We start from the raw sequence: 20,110 nt of genomic DNA on the forward strand, positions 1-20,110 counted from the left end.
ACCCCTGAAAGATTCCTTCTTCTGCTGAAACCCAGAGGAACCTTCCTTCATGGGACTTACTCAGAGTGGAGAACAATGGGCAGGAATCTCAAAGAAGACCACTTTCATCCCTGCAAAGCTATCTGTGGGATACACTGTACAAAAGAAAGACTCAGAGAAACTATGCAGCCCCCTGACCGGCAGACCATTTCAGTCAACTATTCCTTGAAGTTCCCAAATAGCGTTCCAAGTGCTAAGAACATCCTAAGGAGAACCCAGCCTTCAGAAATACATCAACTCAATCAACTGGACTTGCTCGTGCAAATCTTTTGTCTTTTCAATTAAATTTGGCCCAGAGACATAGTCACACATGAAGCCTGGGGAAAGGTCTACTTTATCTCTTGTTCTCTGAAGAAACTCATAGTGGCTGTTCTTACTGATGCTCCGATAGAGCCTTAGGCACTAGAGATACTAGTCAACTTTTGATGACGCACAATGTGTACAAGAGGTTGTGTCCACCGCTCTTTCTGAGCCTTGCTAACATATAAGGAGATAAATAGTGGTTGGCTGGGGAGCAGACACTGCCAGGGCCTGGATCAAACCCTCACGCTCTGCATTCAGTGAAATTCCAGCAGCCAAGTTCTACATTTCTTTGCTTAAGGATTTGCTCTGATCACAGCGGCAGCTGGAAAAGCCACAGAATTAACGCCCCCTGGGAGCAGCACTGCTCAGTGACAGAGAAAAGTTGGTTGTAAACACCTTGTCTCAGCCCTCAGGTGGGAGAACTGTACGGCTCAGTTTCCCAGAATTCCCCAAGGGAAAAGCTCCAGCTACACATGGTGGTAACTCGCTTGTCAACACACCCTCTCTGACCCCTTCTCTACCGAGTCTCACGGTGACCTCCCTTCCCAAATAAACCTCCAGTCCTTTTCTCACGGTCTGCGTCTGGTGGCACCAGACAAAGGTACTTCACTAACACAACCTTTGGCTGGCCTTTCCAGATCTTCATCAGATTTCCATTTAAATCTGTACCAATTTGACTTTTGTCCACTGGACTTTTTTCCCTCCTTTTTTGGAGAAAGAGAGAGAGAGGAGAGAGAGCATGCTCACACATGAGCTCTGGGGAGGTGGCGGGGCCAGAGTGGGAGAGAGAATCCTAAGCAGGCTCCACTCTCAACATGGAACCCAACACGGGGCTTGATCCCACGACGCTGGGATCATGACCTGAGCCAAAATGAAAAGTTGGACCCTCAACCAACTGGGCCGCCCAGGCACCCCTGTCCACTGACCTCTTCTAAAGGAAAACTGAAGTTCCTAGGGTTACCCCTCGCTCTGCTCTACTGTTCACATACAGACACAGAGACCAGCAGTGCAGCTGGAAACAGATCAGCTGAGGTGATCATGTTCAGCAGTCTCCGAGAGTAAGATGATGCATATATGAGCACTCAGGAAACAGTTACGAACGGATGAAATAAATGTATCTTATGCATGTGTGTATATGATACGATCTAATGATATGCATATCGTTACTGTTACTGTCTCTAAAAACTAAGCAACATTGTACCTCCTCTAAGAAAAAAAGTAGTTCATTAAAAGTATAACTGTAAGGACAGTAGAGAAAATTTGGTTTAGTGAAAAATATTTCAGAGATGTACAAACTAGGAGGCTACAAAGCATAGTGAACATACTTCAAGTCTGACGCATGATTATGAGCTAGGGTTTCATCTTTGCTGTAACTAATTCTAGTATCTCCAATCATTCATTTAAATGTTCTATGCCTCAATTTCCTTTCCCTTAATTTTTTTGATGTTTATTTTTGAAAGAGAGGGAGAGATAGAGGGAGAGAGCATTTTTATTTATTTTTTTTAATATTTATTCACTTTTGAGAGACAGAGAGAGAGAGCAAGTGGGGGAGGGGTAGAGAGAAAGGGAGACACAGAATCTGAAGCAGGCTCCAGGCTCTGAGCTGTCAGCAGAGACCCTAACACAGGGCTCGAAACCATGAACCGTGATCATGACCTGAGCCAAAGTCAGACGCTCAGCCGACTGAGCCACCCAGGCACCCCTCAATTTCCTTTCCTTTAAGGTGACATGTTAGGTTCAGCATTTTCCAAGGGTCCTTCCTACTCCTGACTTTCACTGTGCTTTCTGAGAGCATGGGGGCTTCTACGTGAAGTGGAAATGCCTGTGACCAACAGCTGGATTGGACAAAGACAACAGCAAATAGTGATTTGCATCCAGTGGGAATGTGCCTATAAACAACCAAACAGAAGACTCCAGACACTGGGCTCTACTTAGCTCAGTTTAAAGGATGCTCCATTCTGTTCTTTCCTTGTCTCTCTCCTTTTTTGCTGAGCACTTTTTTTTCTGTGCGTGTGTGTGTGTGTGGGTGTGTGTGTGTGTGTTTTAAAAGCTTCTTTATTTTGTGAGAGAGAGAGAGAGAGAGAGAGAGAGAGAGACAGAGAGAGGGGGAATCCCAAGCAGGCTCCACACTGTGAGCGCATAGCCTGATGCAGGACTCAAACTCATGAACTGTGAGATCATGACCTGAGCATTAATACTGTCCTGAAAGTTGCTGGGCTCTCTCTCTTTCCAGATCCTCCCCATGGCTAGAAAAAGGGGTCAGCATACCTTTATGTATCGACTGAAGATTGCCAACAATTCTGGACATGTTGACCCAAGAACCTATCCATTTATGCAATCATGCCATCACCTTTTTTTTTTTTTTAGTGTTTATTTATTTTTGAGATCGAGACAGAGCATGAGTGGGGGAGGGGCAGAGAGAGGGAGACGCAGAATCTGAAGCAGGCTCCAGGCTCTGAGCTGTCAGCACAGAACCCGATGCGGGGCTCGAACCTGTCAACTGCGAGGTCATGACCTGAGCCAAAGTCAGATGCTCAACCAACTGAGCCACCCAGTTGTGATGCCATCACCTTGTTAACCATCAATTGATCATACTCCTGAGAGTTATTCAGTTTTCTCCTTATTCAAGATATATTCTGTCTTGGTCCACAGTCATGCCATTGGTGCTGTGATACCATGAAAACTCTCATTGACGATTCTTGCACCTACTTTAGCTCAACAACCTCCTTCTTTATATCTGCCACCCAAGAAGCCAGCAATGCCTTAAAACTCAAAGTCTGTGACTCAAATGTCTGTTCCTCCTACATCTTCATCATTAAAACTTCACTCGGAGACTGAAAATTACCCCCTTTGACCACAACCATCTGTTCTTCGATTCATTCCATTCCAACAAACAAACCTATCCTTGAGTGGGTCTTTCTCATGCAAGAGTCATGAAATTGTTTCTGTACTGACAGGTATTTTCTTAAGTGAATCCAAACATCCATTTGTCCATTCATTTCTTCACTTGTTTAATAAAAACTGTCAAACATCTACTAGGTGCCAGATGGGATGGTAAACCCAAAGATGAATGAAATCGTGTCTACAGCTTCAAGGAGTTCATTGCTAGTGTAGGAGACTGAGAGAAAAAAAATAAGCAACGTAAAGGGGCATCAGTGGTATAGAAGGGCCGCTAATAAAATACTGTGCAGAGAGAGGAAGAAGCAACCAATTTCAGTCTGGGGTGTTGCTGATACAAACTGTGGTGTTGGATAAGTTCAGGAAGCGCTGGTTATCAGAGTTAAGTTTCTACAACACCAAAATAAGAATAACATACTTACTATGTTAGAGAGGGAGAAATCAGGTTGAGTGCTTATAACTATTTTATGATTATATAGACAGTTTATTAGTATCTACTGAAACATTAAAATTTTTTTTAAGTTTATTTATTTGAGAGAGAGAGAGAGAGAGAGAGAGAGAGAGAGATTAGGGAGGGGCAGAGAGAGAGGGAGACACAGAATCCAAAGCAGGCTCCAGGCTCCGAGCTGTCAGCACAGAGCCCGATGCGGGGCTTGAACTCATGAACAGTGAGATCATGACCCGAGCCAAAGTCAAACAAAACACTCAACCGACTGAGCCACCCAGGCGCCCCCACTGAAACATTTTAAAATAAAATATTATGCTGTGTGATTTGGAAAACTAATTTTTTTTCCAAATCTGTACAAATAATCCTTTGAACACAAGCCAAAAATAGAAGTTCCAAACCACTTTTTTGTTTGTTTGTTTGTTTGTACAGTACATTTGGAATGAATGATTTGAAAAAGAATGAGAATTCTGGCTCTTTAGAAGCTTTCAGGGCTTCTTTTTTTTTTTAATGTAAATGAACAAGATATCGTAAAATTGCTTTTCAGAAATAACTAAGAAAAATACCAACGACTGGAGCACCTGGGTGTTTCAGCTGGCTAAGTGTCCGACTCTTGATGTCAGCTCAGGTCACGATCTGATGGTCACGAGATCGAGCCCCACGCTGGGTTCTGTGTGCTGACAGCACAGAGCCTATTTGGGGATTCTCTTTTTCCCTCTCTCTCTGCCCCTCCCTGGCTGTTGCTGCTGACTCTCTCTTTCTCTCTCTCTCTCAAAATAAATAAACTTTTAAAAAAAAACGATTTTATCAATAAGTAAAACCTTCAACCTACTAAAAGGAAAACACTTACATTGCACCCGATGCTCTGTTTTTATCTTCAATTTTCTTTTATGTCTTAAAGGACATAAAACAGGAGAAAATAGGAATGATATATCATGACAAGGAGATAATCAGAAAACATACCAGAAGAAGCTTCCAGTCTTTCCAATCGGCTGATCAACCAGTCCAGGGAGCCAGAAAATTGGGCACAGTTTTTACGATTTCCTCTAATTAGAGCCGCTGCAAGAGAAAAAGGGCAGACTTCACAGTTATGTGATTTTCCAGGTTAAAATGCAAGGGAAGTTGCTAGTGGCCCTAAAATGGTGGATCAAGAAGAAAATGCTTTGGCTTAAAACATAAATATATAGACACACCTACATGGACAAAACAGATATTTTTTTAAAAGAATTGATATTTATTAATAGGGACTGAAACAAAACACAGCTCATTAGAAAGACTACATCTTGAAGAAAGTTACATTTCATATTGGGAGGAAATAATAAAGGATAATGGAAAAACCAGTGTCCTGGGAGTTGCCTCACCTGGGCTCTAATACTCTTTGCATTTAATTAGCCAGGAGATTAAATCATTTAATTTCCCTAGAGCTCAACATTCTCACCTCTATAATGAAGAAGTTAAGAGCACACCAGTTTTCCTGAAAATGGAGCACAAAATACTAGGAGATACAACTCGGTAACTGTAATAGGGACATAGACAGATACAATTAATTAAAAAGTTACCTGGAGAAAAGGATGGGAGGGTAGATGACTAGTAAGTCTGAAACCTTCTGCTTTCCCCCTGTATCTCCACTTCTCCTTTAAAAAAGATTCACCACCGTGCATTTGAAGGATTCTGACATGCCATCAAATTGCCTGTCCTAACTGTGTTTAACCTACTGTTTCTGACACACCTTTGACAAAAGAAACCATCTTCTATGAAACTCCTACGCGACCTTGAGGATCTCCTTCAATCCAATGTACGTAATCCATTTAAAACTTCCAATGATTCAAAATTATGCCATTCTTTCAAAGCAAATCTGGTGAATATTTTAGGTTAATTAATGAGATTGTTCAGAAACTACAGTTGTCTACAAATGGTCGGTGAGATGGTGACAGAATAGGACATTTAATGGGAAAAAGATGTCGCCATAAGAAAACAATCACTATTTATTTATTTTTTTATTTTTTTTAACGTTTATTTATTTTTGAGACAGAGAGAGACAGAGCATGACCAGGGGAGGGGCAGAGAGAGAGGGAGACACAGAATCTGAAACGGGCTCCAGGCTCTGAGCTGTCAGCACAGAGCCCGACGCGGGGCTCAAACTCACGGTCCGTGAGATCATGACCTGAGCCGAAGTCGGCCGCTTAACCGACCGAGCCACCCAGGCGCCCCAACAATCACTATTTAAACTCTGCTAGTGCCAGGAAGCAGTCTGAAGAACACAAGTTTCAGAGCCCCTGTGGTGACAGAGCATAATTAATGTTAGACTTCTGTCACATAAACTAAAAGTTGGTACCTGACCTGAGAGTAAGAAAAGAAACAGTGACAGCAAAGACAGGAAGGTCTATTCTTACAACTGTAGGAGAAGAGCTCTATGCACAGAGCCGCAGGACATTTGCACAAAGAGTAAACAATGATGCGCTTAATTACTTAGACTCCTCTCTCGCTCTGGGACCAGAGGCCCAGCAAGAGCCAACACACACACACACACACACACACACACACACACACACACACAAGTGACAAGTGCCAGGGACAAGTGTCAAGGATGAGGTGTCATAAAAAGTAAGGAGTCCAATGTGCTCAGCAGGATTTCTAATTTTAACCCATTAGGATATCTGTTCATGACTTACAACAACAGCCACTGAGGGAGGGTATAGGGTAAGGTTTCTGAATCTTTACAGAGTCTCATTTGTTTAAAATTTAACTCACTCTTTTAATTTTACCTCTGGTTTTTAAACCTGAAGATAGTAAATGTTTTCTTTAAAAGACAGATGTTAGAGATAAGGTGATTCTTGAAGAAGCTACAACATAAAAATCAGCCCTTTTAATAAACCATGAAACATCAAAGAAAATCATAAAGCCACACACAGAAAAAAACCTTCATTAAATTTGCTGCACACACAGGGCAGCAGTGGCTGCGTGGCTCACAGGGCAGCTGAGTGACTGCGTGGCTCAGTCGGTTAAGTGTCAGATGTGGGCTCAGGTCTGATCTCACGGTTCGTGAGTTTGAGCCCTGCATCAGCCTCTGCACTGGCGACGGTGGGGATTCTCTCTCTCTCCCTCTCTCTCCACCCTTGTCCTGCTCACACTCTCTCAAAGTAAATAAGTAAACTTAAAAACATTTACTGCAAACAGAAATGGCATATCCCATGTTGGTATAGCCCATTGACAACAACGTAACAAAACTAGAAATTAGTAAGAAAAGTAGAAACAAAAATAAAACTCAGCCACTTAATAATTTAAACTCTCTCATTGATAATTTTTGAGTCAGTAACAAATCAATACCACAATTACAGAATATCTAGTAAATAGCAAAAACAGAAATGTTACCTAATAAAATCAGTGGTCTATGGTCAAAACTGTACTCAAAAATTAACCACTGCCACTGGTAAGCAGCAGGGTGAAACGTGTTAATTAAACAGCCTTTCAAAATGTAAGAGAGAACATCAAAAAATATAAGTAAAATAGGAAAAAGAAATAAATAGCCAAAAAGAATATTAGAAATAGAAAATGTGATCTATGTAATAAATTAAAATGGTAAAATTAATCCACAACATCAAGATTTTTTTTTTTAATGATTATTTATTTTTGAGAGAGACAGAGCGTGAACAGGGGAGAGGCAGAGTGAGAGGGAGACACAGAATCCGAAGCAGGCTCCAGGCTCCGAGCTGTCAGCACAGAGCCTGATGCAGGGCTCGAACTCATGAACCATGAGATCAGGACCTGAGCCAAAGTCAGACACTTAACCGACTGAGCCACCCAGGCACTGCCAGGAATTTTTTTTGAATATAAGCTAAATATCAACTGCTTTAATCATGAAGGAAAAAGAAAAAAATTAAGAATAAACAGGAATTATAAACACAGTCACTGTATCTCTGTACCAGAACTCTGAAACATCTAGGAAAAAGAATGGTTTCCAATTATGCATATGTATACTTTTTTTCCACCAAAACTGACCCAAAGAAGAAAAATCTAAATTGAAAAATAAAGCATGATTGATATTGAGAAGTATGTCAAAGACCAAAAACTTTTTTCTGTATTCAAGAAAAAAAAGTGATTTCTAAACTACACTATTTTAAAGAAACTAAGGAAGCCTCCCTAATTATTTTATAAAGACAGTATAACTTTGATATCAAGACCCAACAAGGAAAGTATGCATATAAGAAAACTAGAGGGAACTCTTAATTACAAATACAAATCCAAATATCTTCTATAAGGATAGTATTTCCAAATCATATTCAGCAATGCATTAGCAACATTAACTCAAGTAGGGGTTCATTCCTCCAATGAGACAGAAATGTGTTAGGATGTCTGTCAATAAGTCCAAGATGAAATGTGATGATCTCAATAGACTCTGAAAAAATATATATATTTCTAATGAAAACAATTAAACTCCATAAAATCAAGTGCCTCCTGAACATTATCAGTGTGTGGGTAGGTGCATGTGTGCAGGTATGTAACATGGCTTACAGATAAACGGAGGGTAAAATCTTACAGTTCATCAAGTTAGTTAAGAAGAAATCAGTTAAGTGAGTTTCCAAAGTAATTGAAAGCCGTGCTGAGAATTATAGGAAAGTTCGTCATGATACAGTTTATAAGAGCAAAATACTGGAAACAGTCTGAGGGTGCACTACCCTACCCTTCAGTAGGGTAGTATATGTCCACTAAAACCTGGTGAAGGGTTACAGCTACTGCCAAGAAGAGATGCCCCAATACAGAAGACAGGTGCAAACAAATGCTATAGAATATTGGTCGTATGATCTCATTTTTGAGAAGTGCGTATATTCAATGTATATGTATACATGTATAAGTATGTGCAAAGCATGGAAAAATGGTGTTTTTTTCAGAATATTTCTTGGAAAATGAGAGCTGCTTCTTTGAGAACTATATCCTGATAAGTTCCTGAGACAGAAAACAGAGACCTTAAGGAACATTGATAAGGGTAGGACTGCTATCCTGCATCCAAAGGGGACATTTTCTTATTTTAAAACAGAAAGGAACATGAATGGAGCCAGGAGGAAGAAAGGATCATGCTCCGTGACGTTTTCCTTCACAAGGACTCCCTCTGGAGTCACAACAACTTCCATCCCAAAACAATCACAAACGGTCAATACGAATGGCAGTTTGCATGCACCTGTAAGGAGGTGAAGTTCAGCACGCCAAGGTACTACATAACCCTGGAGAGACAACAGATGATAATGAAGAAGCATGAAATGGAAAACAACGTATCCAAATAATCCCCCAAAACGTAGAGACATCAGACCGAAGCCTTGAGCTTGTCTCAATCCCCAAAATTGGAATTTGGACTGAGCTACCTAAGCCTTCAGGAGCAGAGGGCCACAACTGATGTCACAGTGATGCGGGATGTGCATGGGTGTGAACACATCATGCTATTATTGTATGTGTGTGCATGTGGGTGTGTGAGGTGTTTTATATGTGTATAATGTTATAGAGATTCACAGAAATGTTTTTATTTATCTTTAATTTTTTTGATGTTTTTATTTATTTTTGAGACAGAGCGAAAGCACGAGTTGGGGAGGGGCAGAAAGAGAGGGAGAGAGACACCAAAGTAGGCTTGGTGCTGTCAGCACAGAGCCTGATACAGGGCTCGAACTCACACACCGTGAGATCATGACCCGAGCCGAAGTCTGACGCTTAGCCAACCGAGCTCCTAATTTTTTTTAATTTTAGAGAAAAAGAAAGAGAGAGAGAGAGCAAGAGCGAACATGAATGGGGGAGGGGTCGAGGGAGAAAGAGAGGGAGAATCCAAAGCAGGCTCCATGCCCAACGCAGGACTCGATCTCACGACCGGGAGGTCATGACCTGAGCTGAAATCAAGAGTCGAACGCTCAACCGACTGAGCCACCCAGGTGCCCAAAGAAATATTTTGAAAAGGTTATATGCTAAAATGGGTGGTTATGTTTTAAACGTAGTTTCTACCTTTTTTTCTTTTATCACATTTTTTCATGTTGAATAACTAACTAAACCTCTCAACTTTTATGCAGCCAGAATATGAAATGCAAGTAATATTGGCCATCCACCGAAAAATGATTGATGTCAAAGAGACTCCATTCTGCATCTCTTATTCGTTTTGTAACATCGCTGTGTCCCCATGCTTTAGTGTCTTTAAACTCTAAGACTCAACTTCTCAAAATACTTGGAGAATCAGAAAACTACAGACAGGTTAAGATGCAAAGATCTTCCAAGAGTGCTCTCACTTTTAAAATTTACTGAACAAACAGTGATTACCTACTTTGCATCGGGTGCTGTTCTGGGAGTAAGAGATATAGCAGGAAATCAAATGAGGTTCTCTTTTGGAGCTTACATGCAAAGTATGGAAATACCAAGTGAACGGTTAATAACATAGGCAAACGAGGGACCAAAGAACTAGAATCCACAAAGATATTTAAAATTTTCAGATTAACAAGTGGTTGCTCCTAAATCCTGAAAAGCCTAAAAAACAAAAATACACAAACACACAAAAACTCGAGAATGCCGTTGACAAATCTCAGAGTGCTGTGCCACAGAAACTTCTTGGAGAGCCTAAGGAGGCATCCCTGCCATTGGGGGACCGTGCGAACTCAGGTTTGAAGACCGCCTGCCTAGGAAGTGGACGAGGTGGGAGAGGCACTGACCCAGTGTTTTGCATGGATGGGTCTCGATGACTGTGTTGGGCCAAGAATGCGTGAGCACTTCTCATGGATCCTGGGGGAAGAGCATCTCTGTGGACTCATTCTGAGTCTACTCAGTACAGCCATCAGGAGCAGCAGGAAGACTTCAGGAGAAAGAGGCTGGAGGCAGGCTACTAGACACGCATGGCCGAGCAAGGAGCCGCAAACAGCCACCTGAGAACAGAGTTGCAGCTGTCCTGTCCCGTGAGCAGGGCCTTGGCTAAAGGCATCTGACATGCCCCCCAGAGAAAGGCAGCTCCCACCCCCTGCCAGCTGTTCCACTCCCCCCCCACCAAGGAGGACAGCTTTAACCTTCTGGCCAGAGCCAGAGATCGGGCAGCCACACAACCAAGAAAAACTAGGCTATGTTCTCTCCTCCCTCTCTACCCTCATCAGGAGGCAGTCGAACAGCTGGCTGGTGGAAGACACGGAGAGGGGAGACAGCCGTGTGTTCCTGCTGGCACAGCTCATACTGGGGCCAATGCCTCACAGGCAATTTCAGTTCCAGAGTCCACGCTCAGGGCCAGTCGATGCTGCTCCCCACCAGTCTCTTTCTGCCTGAACCCCTGCTCTAGAAGAGATTAGGAGGAGGGGTCTCGGTCAACATCAACAGATTAGAAAGTATCTCGGGGTGCCTGAGAGGCTCAGTCAGCTAAGCTCTGACTTCTGCTCAGGTCGTGATCTCGCGGTTTGTGAGTTCGAGCCCCGAGTCAAGCTCCGTGCCAACAGCTCAGAGCCTGGAGCCTGTTTCGGATTCCGTGTCTCGCTCTTTCTCTCTCCCTCTCTCTGCTCTTCCCCCACTCCTGCTCGCTCGCTCGCTCTCTCTCCCTCAAAAATACAATGAACATTAAAAAAAATTTTTTTAATAAAAAACAAGTAAGTATCTCACAAAATAGGTTACAAAATGAATTTCCATTAAAAATGGCAATGGAATTCTCATTGTCATTTCATAGACACGAGATTATTACAGAGTAGAAAATGTTGTTTATAAAATGTCTTTCAGGATTTCCTGGAGGATGACACAGGAACACCCGTATGCACAGATGCCAGAATACTACCCAGTATGAGCATGTTTGAAACCGATGCCCTCCTTTTCCAACTCTTGACTACCTTCCCCCAGTGTTTTACGACATTTAGGAAGATCTGCCTCATTACGACACCGGGAAAATGCTCTGGGTGTGCCAAAATCCTTGATCTCTGTGCCCTTTCCAAGTGTTAAAGGCTTTGAAAAGCTGGTAACTTCTGCCTCCCTAAACGGGCTGCAGCCTATCCTATTTGTTTCATACTTTGAACCTTCGTTAAATGAGTATTCATTGGGAGGGTTTGCCAAAGAGCCATTTCTCAAACATCTTTAGAAAATCATCCTGGCTTGCAAGCCTCCTGCAGATTAATTGTGTGGATTTCAGAAAAGACGTATGAAAGCCAGCCATGGCAATGCTTTCAAACTATGAATATTGGTGTTTCTGGAACACTCCACTCCCTCCAGGAGGCGGGCTCATCAGTCTGCCTCTGTCGTTCTCCACCTACAACGCATATTAAGTATGTGTGTCAAATTTTAAAATTGTTATAGATTATCATTCCCACCTGCTCTCTCCATGCTAAATAAACCTGCTGAAGAAAAAGAAGGTGGCTTATTTCACACCAAAGTCTACGACGGGACCTAGTGTCTACCTAGCTGGAAGCATGGGAAGGAAGCTTAACAGACTTGGAGTTAATGACACTTGGGCCACACTTCCTGATACCTGGGTAAAGAAGGACAGTGAGGGGCACCTGGGTGGCTCAGTCAGTCTGACTCTTGGTTTCGGCTCAGGTCAAGATCTCAGGGTTCGTGAGTTCAAACCCCGCACTGGGATCTACGCTGACAGTACAGAGCCTGCTTGGTCTCCCCCTCTGTCTCCCTCTGCCCACCCAGCCTCTGTTTGCTCGCTCGCTCACTCTCTCTCTCTCTCTCTCTCAAAATAAATAAATGAACTTAAAAAAAAAAAAAGAACACTGAGATGTAAATATCTTATCACCTCCAGATACTGCTACAGATCTGAGGCTTTCACAGCCACACTGAAGTATCCACTCACATACAGACGGCCACTTATCTTCTGATTACACTGACTTCAGTGAAAATTACTGGCAGCAGATGGTTCTTAAGTCAACATGAGATTATATATTTTTTTCTAATCATGGAATCAGTGTTCATGACAACAAAAACAGAAAATCAAGAGTAGTCAAAGGGACAGTTAAACCACAAAATCTCTCATCGCTCTGTGTACCCCGAACACCCACCAGAGAACCTACCATGTGTATATTGAAAAAGAGCCTCTTGGGCGCCTGGGTGGCTCAGTCGGTTGGGCATCCGACTTCGACTCAGGTCATGATTTCGCGGTTCGTGAGTTCAAGCCCCATGTCGGGCTCTGTGCTGACAGCTCAGAGTCTGGAGCCTGCTTCGGATTCTGCGTCTCCCTCTCTCTCTGCCCCTCCCACACTTGTGCTCTGTCTCCCTCTCTCTCTTAAAAATAAATAAACATTAAAAAAGAAAGAGAGTCTCTGGGTGGCTCAGTTGGTTAAGCGTCCAACTTCAGCTCAGGTCATGATCTCACGGTTTATGGATTCAAGCCCCGCATCGGGCTCTGTGCTGACAGCTCGGAGCCTGGAGCCTCCTTCTGAGTCTGTGTCGTCCTCTCTCTGCCCCTCTCTGCCCCTCCCCCACTCACGCTCTATCTCTCAAAAATAAATAAACATTAAAAAAAAAGAGAGAGAGAGCCCCTTTAGATGCATGCACTAACGTAAATAGTCTGTTTCTTCACTCGACTGGAATTAATTTACTAGCTTTCCCTTTCATCCTCAGTTGTGTAGGACTGTGCCATTTACATTAACGACTCTTTTCAGTTATAAAAGTAATGTGTGTAAATAGAATAAATATCCAATGGAACACGCAGGAAAGCAGAAGTCCTGTCTCCTGAGAAGCAGCCACCTAGCCCTTCTCTGTGCATCCTTCCTTAAGTGTCCAGTGTGTACAAGAATGTATCTTTCTCTACATATCTCTAATGCAAGGCAGTTGGAATCTTAATGTTAATACAGTAATCTTATTCTTACTACAGCAAGCATCTCGCTTTTTTTCACTCAATACCATATCCTAGATGGCCATGCTAAAAAAGAACAGCCATCTGGCGTATTTTATATGGTTTTCCTGATGATACGTTTATCTCAATTTTCAATAACACAGTACTACACTATTACTTATGGAACCAATCCCCTGTTGATAGAAAAATTGCTCTCAATTTTATGCAATTTATAAACAATTTTGCAGTGGACCTCCTTTCCACACTTGTACAAATATATCTCTAGAATACATTTCTTAAAGTAGAATTCCTAGAGTAAAAGGAAATACATTTAAAGTTTTATGTATACTGCCAACCGGAGTTTGTTTGGTTTTTTAAATTCCATCAATTTGCACCCCCACCAGAAAGAAACACACTACCCAACATTTCCCCCAATAATGAGTATTATCAAATTGTTTATCTGTGCTCATCTCCTAAGTGAAAAATGATCTTTATCATTTTCATTTGCAGTTATTTGTCACGTTGAATATCTTTTATTATTTTATTTATTGCTCTGGCAACTACCTGTCCCCATCTTTTGTCTGTTTTTCTATTAAGCGGTATGTCCTTTCCTTATGGATTTATGAAAGCTCTACACATGATAGGAACTGGGCCTTTGTCTTTCACACAGGTGGCATATTTTATAAAATCCCCACCTGTTTTTTTTTCTATTTTGTAATTATATCATTCACCATAAACATTTTGATTTTTGCGTAGTCAAGTTTATCAGTCTTTTATTAATCACTTACTAATAGGATTTGACAACAACACGTATTGGGATGGTCAAGGCAGCAAAGTCAGTAGCTGCACAGCACCATGGCTAGGCTAGCTTTATTATTTACTCTGTCTCTTACTCAACCATTAACTCCATGAGAGCAGGGATTGGATCCTGGTCATAGCTGTCCCTCACTGCCCAGATTAGGGCATCTCCCATAACAGGTATTCAATTAATCTTTCTGAACGGATGAGAATCTTATTCAAATGCAGGCCCATTGGACTCAAAGTCCACGTTTTCCCAACACGACACAGTCTCTGTTACAGAGGATGCCTCTTCAGAAGACTGTAAAAGGAAAGAGATTCAAAACACTTGGGAAAGGGGCGCCTGGGTGGCGCAGTGGGTTAAGCGTCCGACTTCAGCCAGGTCACGATCTCGCGGTCCGAGAGTTCGAGCCCCGCGTCGGGCTCTGGGCTGATGGCTCAGAGCCTGGAGCCTGTTTCCGATTCTGTGTCTCCCTCTCTCTCTGCCCCTCCCCCGTTCATGCTCTGTCTCTCTCTGTCGCAAAAATAAATAAACGTTGAAAAAAAAAATTAAAAAAAACCAAAACACTTGGGAAAAACAAATGGAAAAAGAAGCTTCCCTGGAGAGAGAGATTAAAAAAGAGAGAGAGAGGGGTGCCTGGGTGGCTCAGTCGGTTGAGCATCTGACTTTGGCTCAGGTCATGATCTTGCAGTTTGTGAGTTTGAGCCCCATGTCGGGCTCTGTGCTGACAGCTTGGAGCCTGGAGCCTGCTTCGGATTCTGTGTCTCCCTCTCTCTCTGCCCCTCCCCTGCTCGTGTTCTGTCTCAGTCTCTCTCAAAACTAAACATTAAAAAAAAAAAAAAAGAACGTGTGTGTGTGTGTGTGTGTATTGGGAAAGTATATTCAGAACTTATATCTCTTGTTGCAAGAAAAAATTAGTTTAAAAGCCACGAAAACATGCACATGTCTGAAATCAGTGTGTATTACCTTACGACATACATGATTACTATACTGTTAACTTCCTTTAGATGTGAGTTTTAGAGAATTCTAATTACATCAATTTTAAGTAATAGCTCCCTCAAATCATTTCTTAATCAAATGGGATGTAAATAATTAAGGAAACAGATACATACATTTAAGAAATGTATACTTCATGTCTCCATATTAATCTATAACATAGATAATATTTACTGCCTATCAAACCTCTGATATAAATAAACTAATCTGACTTCAGTTCAGGTCATGATCTCACGGTTCATGGGTTCCAGCCGTGCATTGGGCTCTGTGCTGACAGCTCAGAGCCTGGAGCCTGCTTCAGATTCTGTGTCTCCCCCTCTCTCTGCCCCGCCCCTGCTCACACTCTGACTCTCTCTCTCTCAATAATAACCATTAAAAAATTTTTTAATAAATTAAAAAAAAAATTAAGTCATAAAACCACTTCCGACGAAGAGTGTGCTCCCACCCAGCATTTTGTAGAGTTTATTACTACTCCTTCAGTAGGTTCTAAAAGAATCCAACTTAATCCCCAATGAACTCTGTCAAGTAAAAGGAAGACAGGCTTGAGGGATATGTGGCCCAAAAGGATAAAACTGCAATGTCGACTTTGCCGGATGACACTTTTTCTATGATTTTAGAAAAATGCATTATATTTCTCTCTGTCCATCTGTATTACTTACGGATACAGGAACGCATGGACCCAGTGAAAAGAGAAAACTAACAGACTATGGAGAGAGCTGATGTGAAACTGTAAGTAAGATGTGCATCACCTAGATTTGTCTGCAATAGCACCCTTTCTGCACATAACCCTTTCTACCCTCAAACACACACAGAGGTCTAGACCCCTCTTCACCCTCAACACCTAGTTTGTCACAGAAACAAAGCCAGCGTTGTACCCAGTGAAGAGGTCAAACTGTGGTAGCAAAACCACTACCATACTCCAGACTCTACCAAATGCAGAAAGTCGTGCTCTAATTTCTTCACTGACAAAGAAATACTTTGCAAGGGGTTTGGGCACCATAAAATCCTTACCCTAATGATTTCGTGGGTAAAATAATCAACCCAGGGGGCGCCTGGGTGGCTCAGTCGGTTAAGCGTCCAACTCCGGCTCAGGTCATGATCTCGTGGTGCAAGAGTTCAAGCCCCACGTCGGGCTCCGGGCTGACGGCTCAGAACCTGGAGCCTGCTTCGGATTCTGTGTCTCCCTCTCTCTCTTCCCCTCCCCTGATCATGCTGTGTCTCTCTCTGTCTCCCAAAAATAATAAATCCACAATCCTAGGAAGCCTCAATATCCTGGGTCCTGTTCAAAGACACGCTAGCCAGCATTACCCCTTATTCTGAAAATACCAAACCGTATGTGTTTAATTGTTATGGCAAAGAACACAGGCCACCTGAAGGGAACAGGCACGAGAATTCTATTTGCTAAATAGTATTATTAAATTTTAGCGAGTTTCAATTAGATTATAGATAATATCTAAATATTTTGACAACTTTCCCATTTTTTGCTGAAAAAAAATGCCTTGAGACTTCTTTTCTCCACTTAGCGCACACACTTTCCTACTGTATCAGAACTCGATTTGTTTCATTAGTCAACATTTACTGAGTATCTGCCATGTGCCAGACACGATGACAGAGATGGCCAAATCAGAAAAGGTGCCCTTCTTGCCCTGGAGATCATGGTCACATTTGTAACTAATGTGGTAAGTGCTACAAACAAGTAAATACTGAGTTCCAAGAAAGCAGAGACAGAGGGAGAGAGAGAGGGCGAGGGAACTGTTCAATCATGCTTGAAACTTAGAAAAAAATGTCAAGATTAACTTCAAAAAAGTCACGCGTGAACTGGGCCTCAAAGAATATACAGGAATTTGGGGAAAGGTGAGAGTAGGAAAATGTCCCTGAAGCGTGGATGTGGCCAGGATACTGAGAAAGTGGGTATGGCCAGAGAAAGGGGAAGGACAGAGTCAAGGGCAAGCCTAAAAGGGTTCACCGGGGCCTCAAGTACCAGGCAAAGCAAGTTAAACTTGGCCTTCTGGAACGAGGGGAGAAGCTGAGAATTTTCTCAACAGAAGAGACGAGTAGCTACAGTTCACCAGATGACTGTGGGATTGTGGGGGGTGAGGGTGAGTGGAGAGGGAGGTAATTCTTCACAGGTCTCCTGCTCTTGCGTGTCTCACAAATGAGCCACTGAAACCTTTATTTTGGGCCATCTTTTCACAGATGTTTGTAGCAAGCAGCCTTGGAAGAGAGAGATGGTGTCTCCACCCAAAGCAAAGGGCAGGCAAGCGTATTTCCAACATGACTGACTGGGAGTCACAATCCCTTACCGGTAACTCAACGCACTGCATGTCAAATATCCCCTTCATATTATCCTGTTGAGAAGTGGGGTTTGGGGAACTGGCCCCCAGATGCTGATATTTTGGCTTCGTCCATTGCTTTGAGAAACAAACTATCCCTCTTTATCTTAATTCGAGGCCAGCTCAGTAGCTTCCAAGTTCATAGTTCATGACAACAGACATGGAGAAGCTATTGGAATAGCCCAGACCAAAACCAATAAGGATGTATGTTTGCATACAGTTGACAGGAATGCTCCTAAACCACAAGTGTTGCTTAACATACGTCAAGCACACTTAGAAGCTGCAAACGCATGGAGAGCCTGGGTGGCTCAGTCAATTAAGCATCTGACTTCGGCTCAGGTCATGACCTCATGGTTCATGAGTTCGAGCCCCGCATCAGGCTCTGTGCTGACAGCTCGGAGCCTAGAGCCTGCTTTGGTTTCTGTGTCTCCCTCTCCCCGGCTTGCAATCTGTCTCTCTCTCTCTCAAAAATAAATGAATGTTAAAAAAACAATTAAAAAAAATGTAAGTTGCAAACACAAATCTCAAAAGGACGGAAGGAAGATGAAGGTCCTTGACGAGACTCTGGTGAGGGAGAAAGAGGAGTCTTGGGGGACTAACTTCAGAATCACAAAGGAAATATCTCCTGCATATGCTGACAAATATATGCAGGGGCCCCTCACCCCCCAAATTACACCCTTGACGTCTCCCCTCCACATGCTGAAGACAAATCTATTGCTCTGGGCACGGTACACATTCAGGGATGGATGTAAATACCAAACATCACTAGGATTTAGTGCAACAACAGGAAACACATTGAGCCTCGATTAAGAAGCAGGTCATAAAACTTATGGATCATTCTACACGGGCGTGCGTTGGCTGCCTCGAAAACCATCAGACGTCTTACCTAGCAACTCATAGAGAGAATTCAGAATCGACTTCCAAGCCTCGCCTCCTTCTCTCCCCGCCACGTCCGCAAAATGCGCCGCACTGCTATAGACATGCAGCCTGTCGATGCACTCGAGCACGAGGTTGATCATGCCCTGGAAAGTTAACAAGAATTACCCTGAGAAACAGCGATGCTGCTCACAGATGAGAAATGATGCTCAGTTGATTAATTAAAAAAAAAAAAAATGCCTGGCTTGAAGTAAGCCTGTTAATCATAAAGAAAATTGAGGCCATGTATTTACATGACAGGAAGAAACACATTTGCATGGGAAATAAAACGTTCTTGAAGTAATGCAAGTGGCTTCTAAATCCTGCGGGCTGTTCTCAGAAGCAGAAGAACAAAATCAAAATATGTGCTTCATATTTGCACGGGCAAGGTTTACTGCTAGATTAAGGAATTGATCACAACTGTATTCTACCATGAGTAAACAAAGAGGTTCACTAAAAAATATTCCACGTTGACATAAGGATTATTTTTTTTTTAACTTTTTAATGTTTATTTATTTTTGAGAGAGAACGAGAGAGCGAGCGAGCACAGGAGGAGGACGGGCAGAGAGAAAGGGAGACCCAGAATCCGAAGCTCCAGGCTCTGAGCTGTCCGCACAGAGCTCAACGTGGGACTCGAACTCAGTAACTGCGAAACCGTGATCTGAGCCCAAGTTGGACACTTAACCAACTAAGCCAACCAGGCACCCCAAGGATTATTTTTTTAAGTTGATTTTTATTTATGTTGAGAGACAGAGACCAAGTGGGGGAGGGGGACAGAAAGAGGGAGACAGAATCCCAACCACTGGAATCCCTACACTGGCACAGAGCCCGATATGGGGCTTGAACTCATGAACCTGAGCCAAAATCAAGAGTACGTCACCTAACCGACTGAGTCACTCAGGTGTCCCTAGCATAAGGATTATTTTGAGCTGAAGGCAACTAAGAAAACATTCTCTTTTTCTTCTCCACCAGGAAGGGCGGGAGATGTTTAATCACAAGAAACAATGCCCAACCCTTATCAGCCCAGAGGCTTCACAGAGGAATCTACCTAAGAAACTTTACTAACTCACCCTCACCTTCCATTAGTTTCCATCTGTATTTACCTTCCCACAACTTGCTGCCCCAGACACTCAAAATTCCTTTCCTTTGTCTCTTCGGTTTCTACAAACTTACTGTCCTTTTGTTAGGAGGCTGTACAAGCCCAAGTTCTAACCACTCCTTTGAGTTGCTCATCACAGAGTGCTCCATGGATATGCAGGGTTCACCAGTTAATAAACCTCCACGTGTTTTCTCTTACATAGCTGTCTTTTGTCACTCTGATCTGCAGGGCCTCGACCAACAAACCTGAGATGAGTGGAGGAAAAATATTTCTTTTCCTCCCCTGTAACAGCATGAATGAATCCTAGTTCTTAGGGTAGGCACTGTCATCATCATTTTTAATATTAAGCTAAAGATCTAATAAATGAATAAAGACAAGCTCATGAAAAGATAGCTTTGAAGCAAATCAAAAATGCGTTATACCACTGTGCAAGATGCTCTCTAAATCTGGGGCTCCTGGAGGGCTCAGCAGGTTGAGCGTCTGACTCTTGGTTTTGGCTCAGGTCATGATCTCATGG

The 20,110-nt window shown here is 42.6% G+C and overlaps 1 protein-coding gene across 1 annotated transcript in view; it reads right to left on the reverse strand.

Moving 5' to 3' along the window:
* Positions 1 to 20,110, reverse strand: part of RYR2 (ryanodine receptor 2) — a 756,803-nt gene that overhangs the window by 354,777 nt on the left and 381,916 nt on the right. The window contains exons 16-17 of the mRNA XM_047824653.1: positions 18,466 to 18,601; positions 4,649 to 4,744 (exon numbers count right to left, since the gene is read on the reverse strand). Of these exons, the coding sequence (XP_047680609.1) occupies positions 4,649 to 4,744; positions 18,466 to 18,601 (232 nt within the window). The remainder of the gene's footprint in view (positions 1 to 4,648; positions 4,745 to 18,465; positions 18,602 to 20,110) is intronic.

The sequence above is a fragment of the Prionailurus viverrinus genome, chromosome D2 (assembly GCF_022837055.1).
Source record: "Prionailurus viverrinus isolate Anna chromosome D2, UM_Priviv_1.0, whole genome shotgun sequence".
Lineage (NCBI taxonomy): Eukaryota > Metazoa > Chordata > Mammalia > Carnivora > Felidae > Prionailurus > Prionailurus viverrinus.